We start from the raw sequence: 5,000 nt of genomic DNA, 5'->3' as shown, positions 1-5,000 counted from the left end.
CTACATAGATTTTATGTACCTTCAATACATTACTATTTTTTTAAAAGACTTAGTAGTTAGTTTTCGCCTTTTTTTTTAACCGTGGTTCCCAGTAACCCCTCCCCCGTACGCACATGCTGACACACTTTTTTTAATTCTGTACAGATTATACAAAGAAGAAGAAGAAGAAGAAGAAAAGATTAAAGGCAAAGAAGCATTTTATAAATGAAACCTACTGTAGTAAACCGATTTATTTAGCAGTTTTAGCAGAGTCAGCAATATGGAGGCCATTTTGTCGCCTCCTTAACCCCCTTTTTGCTTCCGACAATCACCACTACCAATCCCACCACCAATATCACCACCAATACCACCACTACCACCACCACCACCACCACCACCACCACCACCACCACCACCACCACCACCACCACCACCACCACCACCACCACCACCACCACCACCACCACCCCCTTCCCCACCACCCCCACCCTCAGCACCGCCACCATTCCTCACCCTAACTCTCTACCCTCCCCCCATTCTCAGGTCTGGATCCTCGGCCTGGTGTGCCTGCTGGTGGGGACGCCCTTGCTCTACGCCACCTCCCGCCTCGCCCTCCACCTCCTTCAGGATGAGAGCGCCTGGGCCACGACCTTCAGCCACGTCGTCTTCTACGGCACTGGGATCTTCTTCGGCGTCGGGATGCCACAGGTGAGGGATCTGGGTGGGTGGGGTGGGGTTGGGGTGGATGGATAAGTGGGTGGGGTTGTGGTGGGGTGGTTGGGGTTGTGGTGGGGTGGTTGGGCGGATTGGGGGTTGGGTGGTAGGTTTGGGTGGTAAGTGGGTGGGGGTGGGTGGGCGGATTGGGGGTTGGGTGGGTGGTTGGGGTGCGGAGGTTGTGTGGATGGTTGGTTGGTGATTGTGAGTGTAAGTGGTGAGTGGTGTACCGATGATTTTAATATGATTACCGATAGAGAGGGTGGAGAGAGAGAGAGAGAGAGAGAGAGAGAGAGAGAGAGAGAGAGAGAGAGAGAGAGAGAGAGAGAGAGAGAGTAAATTATTCATTATATTTATTCATACTCCCTCCTTTTCTTTAACATCCTCGTTTTTCTTTTGCATTTGCTTTTTTTCCATTTCTTCTTCCTCCATCTTCTAGTTGCCTTTGTTCTTTTCCTCCTCCTTCTTCCATTTCCCTTCGTTTTTCCTTCTCCTCCTCTTTCTTCTTTATCTTTGTTTTCTTCTCCTCAGATACAAAAAAAACTCAATAAAACTGATAAAAAGAGACTTAAAGAACCACCTAAATGACTCAGATTAAAAAAAACTCAATAAAACTGATAAAAAGAGACATAAAGAAACCACTCGAATTACTCACAGGAACCTCGGAGTGACGTCACAAGGAGCTACTTCATCATGTGGGTGTGGACGGGACTCCTTATCACGGTGGTCTATCGTTCCTCCCTCACTGCTTTCCTCACCATTCCTCTGTCTCAGGCTCCGATAGACACCCTCGAGCAGGTAATAGATAGTGGTTTTGTGCTCAGAGTTCTCTTGTGTGTTGCAGGTCAGGTTTTTTTTTGTTCGTCTGATGAGGATCTCTTGGGTGTGTTCGAAACGGTGGGATTGGTTTTTGATTATATTTTTTTCTTCTGAAGAATGACGGAATTTCATGTAAACAGAAAAGTGAAGAATTTGTATGATTAGAGTAATCTAAAGTCAGTAAAAAAACAAAGAAAGAAAGAAGAAAGACAGAAGAATATATATTTGTATATATATAATAATGTAACCCTACTTCATCTAAAAAAAGAAAAAGAAAATCAAAGTAACCCACATACTACCTACTAACCCTCCACACCTAAAAAAAGAGAGAGAAAAAAAAACCCTATTCAACCCCCTCCTCCTGCCTACCCCCTTCCCACCGCACCCTGACCCCTCCCCCTTCCTCCGTCAGCTGGTCGGGTCGTCCCTCCCTGGCTGGGGCAACACGGGGCTCACCTTCAAGAAGATGCTCGAGGACAACCCCGACCCGATGGTGCAGCAGCTCGCCCTCCGGTACAAGGCCGTGACCAGCGCCGAGGAGGGGATCCTGCTGACGGCGAAGAGGGAGTAAGGAGGGAGTGGGGTTCTGGGCGGGTTTTGTTGGGGTTCTGGAGTGGGTTGGGAGTGGGGTTCTGGGCGGGTTTGGTTGGGAGGGGGTTTGGTTGGGGTTCTGGAGTGGGTTGGGAGGGAGTTCTGGGCGGGTTTGGTTGGGGTTCTGGAGTTGGTTGGGAGGGGTTTTTGGGCGGGTTTGGTTGGGGTTCTGGAGTGGGTTGGGAGGGAGTTCTGGGCGGGTTTGGTTGGTGTTCTGGAGTTGGTTGGGAGGGGGTTTTGGGCGGGTTTAGTTGGGGTTCTGGAGTGGGTTGGGAGTGGGGTTTTGGGGGGGTTTGGTTGGGGTTCTGGAGTGGGTTGGGAGGGGTTTTTGGGCGGGTTGGGTTGGGGTTCTGGAGTGGGTTGGGAGGGGTTTTTGGGCGGGTTTGGTTGGGGTTCTGGAGTGGGTTGGGAGGGAGTTCTGGGCGGGTTTGGTTGGTGTTCTGGAGTTGGTTGGGAGGGTTTTGGGCAGGTTTAGTTGGGGTTCTGGGAGTGGGATTTGGGAGGGGGTTTTTGGGCGGGTTTGGTTGGGGTCCTGGAGTGGGGTTTGGGAGGGGGTTTTGGGCGGGGTTTAGGCTGGGGTTCTGGAGTGGGGTTGGGGAGGGGGTTTTGGGCACGGGTTTGGTTGGGGTTTCTGGAGTGGGGTTGGGAGGGGGTTTTGGGCGGTTTAGGTTGGGGTTCTGGAGTGGGTTGGGAGTGGGGTTTTTGGGCAGGTTTGGGTTGGGGTTCTGGGAGTGGGTTGGGGAGGGGGTTCTGGGCGGGTTCGGTTGGGGTTCTGGAGTGGGTTGGGAGTGGGGTTTTGGGCGGGTTTGGTTGGGGTTCTGGAGTGGGTTGGGAGGGGGTTTTGGGCGGGTTTGGTTGGGGTTCTGGGAGTGGGTTGGGAGTGGGGTTTTGGGCGGGTTTGGTTGGGGTTCTGGAGTGGGTTGGGAGGGGGTTTTGGGGCGGCAGGTTTGGTTGGGGTTCCTGGAGTGGGGTTGGGAGGGGGTTTTGGGCGGGGTTTTGGTTTGGGGTTCTGGAGTGGGTTGGGAGGCAGTTCTGGGCGGGTTTGGTTGGGGTTCTGGAGTTGGTTGGGAGGGGGTTTGGGTTTTGGTGTCATTTTATCGGACTTTGGGAGTAATTTTGTTATTTTATCGGAGTTTGGGAATAATTTAGTTATTCTATCGAATTTTTGGAGTAATTTTGTTATTTCTATCAAATTTTGGGAGTAATTTTGTTATTTTATCGATAATAATTGTTATTGTTTTTGTTGGAGTGTTTATTGTGCTTTATGATATATTTGTGTTTTTGTTGTCATTTATTACGGTCATCTGTTAGGATGTGAGTGAGATTATTTAACATCATTTTTAAAACTCCATCTCCCTTCCTCTCTCTCCATATCCCTTCCTCTCTCCCTCCCCTCCTCTCTCTCTCCCTCCCCTCCTCTCTCTCTCCCTCCCTCTCCTCTCTCTCTCTCTCTCTCCATCTCCCCTCCTCTCTCCCTCTCTCCCACTCTCTCCATCTCCCTTACTCTCCCACTCTCTCTCCATCTCCCCTCCTCTCTCCATCTCTCCTTCTCTCTCCATCTCCCTCCCCCTCTCCCTTCCTCTACCCATCTCTCTCTCTCTCCCCCACAAGATACGCCATGATGGAGAACCGCCAGTTCCTGGAGTACACGATCGCCACCAATTTCACCAACAAATACGGGGAGGAGACGCTGCACGTGATGAGGGAGTGCTTCCTCCCCTTCAGGTGGGGGCGTGGTCTTGCGTCTTGGCTCTGGCTTTGAGTGGTCACCTTTTCGTGCTTTTGTTGTTGTTGTTGGCATTGGTATTGTTGTTTTTCGTTATTATTATCGAAAAAGGAATGTTTATATATGCGCACGCACTCACGTACGCACGCACGCATCCCCCCCCCACACACACGTTTCTATATATGTATATATGTATATATATGTATATGCACATATATGTATATGTACATAAATGTAATATATTTGTATGTGTATATGTATATGTATATATGTGTATATATATATATACATATATATATATATATATATATATATATATATATATATATATATATATATATATATATATATATATATATATATATATATATATATATATATATATATATATATATATATATATATTCCAAGGGCTTTTTAGGAAGAATCGCATAAATAATTAGTCTCCGTTTGTTTTTATATATATAGTATATTCATTTATATTTATTAGTAGCCAATATTACACTTTATGTATCAATAGCACACAGAAGTCATATTGAAATAAGTGGACGACGAACTAAAAGTTGCAATTATTTATTTTTCTATTCTGATATATTTCACGTAGCATGCAGCATGCTATATTTACTTTTAGTTTTTAAATTTTCATATTTGCATATTCTCTTTACATTCGCAATGCATTATTTTTGTATTTAAAAAATATGTCACTTTTTAAAATCTTGAAATATAGAAATCTCTTTTGTGCTGTAGATTTTATTTTTTATTTATTTATTTATTATTTTTTTTGCTTTTACATTTGAAATATGATCGGCATGAATTACACATGATCTCCAATGATCTGTTAGCATTATAAAACTTCTTTTTTTGTTTTATTATTATCATTATCGTTATTATTATCATTGTTATCATTGTTATTAATATGATTTTTCTTCTTCTTCTTCTTATCATTATTACTGTTATTATTATTATGAGTAGTTTCATTACCATAATTATGATTATTATTGTTATTTCTACTTTGTGTCATCAGTAAATCAACGTATATTTACACATTCATCACCCCAAGGACGAAACTTCAATATCCAGTGTCTAAACTGATAAATTCAAGTAATTTTCCATAATTTCATCTGTAGATTTAGATGTATTCATATCTATATTTCCTTTGAGAGAGAGAGAG

General features: G+C 44.9%; 1 protein-coding gene across 1 annotated transcript in view; it reads left to right on the top strand.

The window, feature by feature from the left end:
* LOC138866217 (ionotropic receptor 21a-like) overlaps nt 1–5,000 on the top strand; it is a 16,760-nt gene that overhangs the window by 6,128 nt on the left and 5,632 nt on the right. Inside the window, exons 8-11 of the mRNA XM_070138342.1 lie at nt 523–687; nt 1,351–1,491; nt 1,925–2,079; nt 3,715–3,828. Coding sequence (XP_069994443.1) covers nt 523–687; nt 1,351–1,491; nt 1,925–2,079; nt 3,715–3,828 — 575 coding nt within the window. The remainder of the gene's footprint in view (nt 1–522; nt 688–1,350; nt 1,492–1,924; nt 2,080–3,714; nt 3,829–5,000) is intronic.

Source organism: Penaeus vannamei, chromosome 3 (assembly GCF_042767895.1).
Source record: "Penaeus vannamei isolate JL-2024 chromosome 3, ASM4276789v1, whole genome shotgun sequence".
Lineage (NCBI taxonomy): Eukaryota > Metazoa > Arthropoda > Malacostraca > Decapoda > Penaeidae > Penaeus > Penaeus vannamei.
The sequence above is the reverse complement of the archived record's forward strand: the minus strand, read 5'-3'. Positions and strand labels throughout refer to the sequence as shown.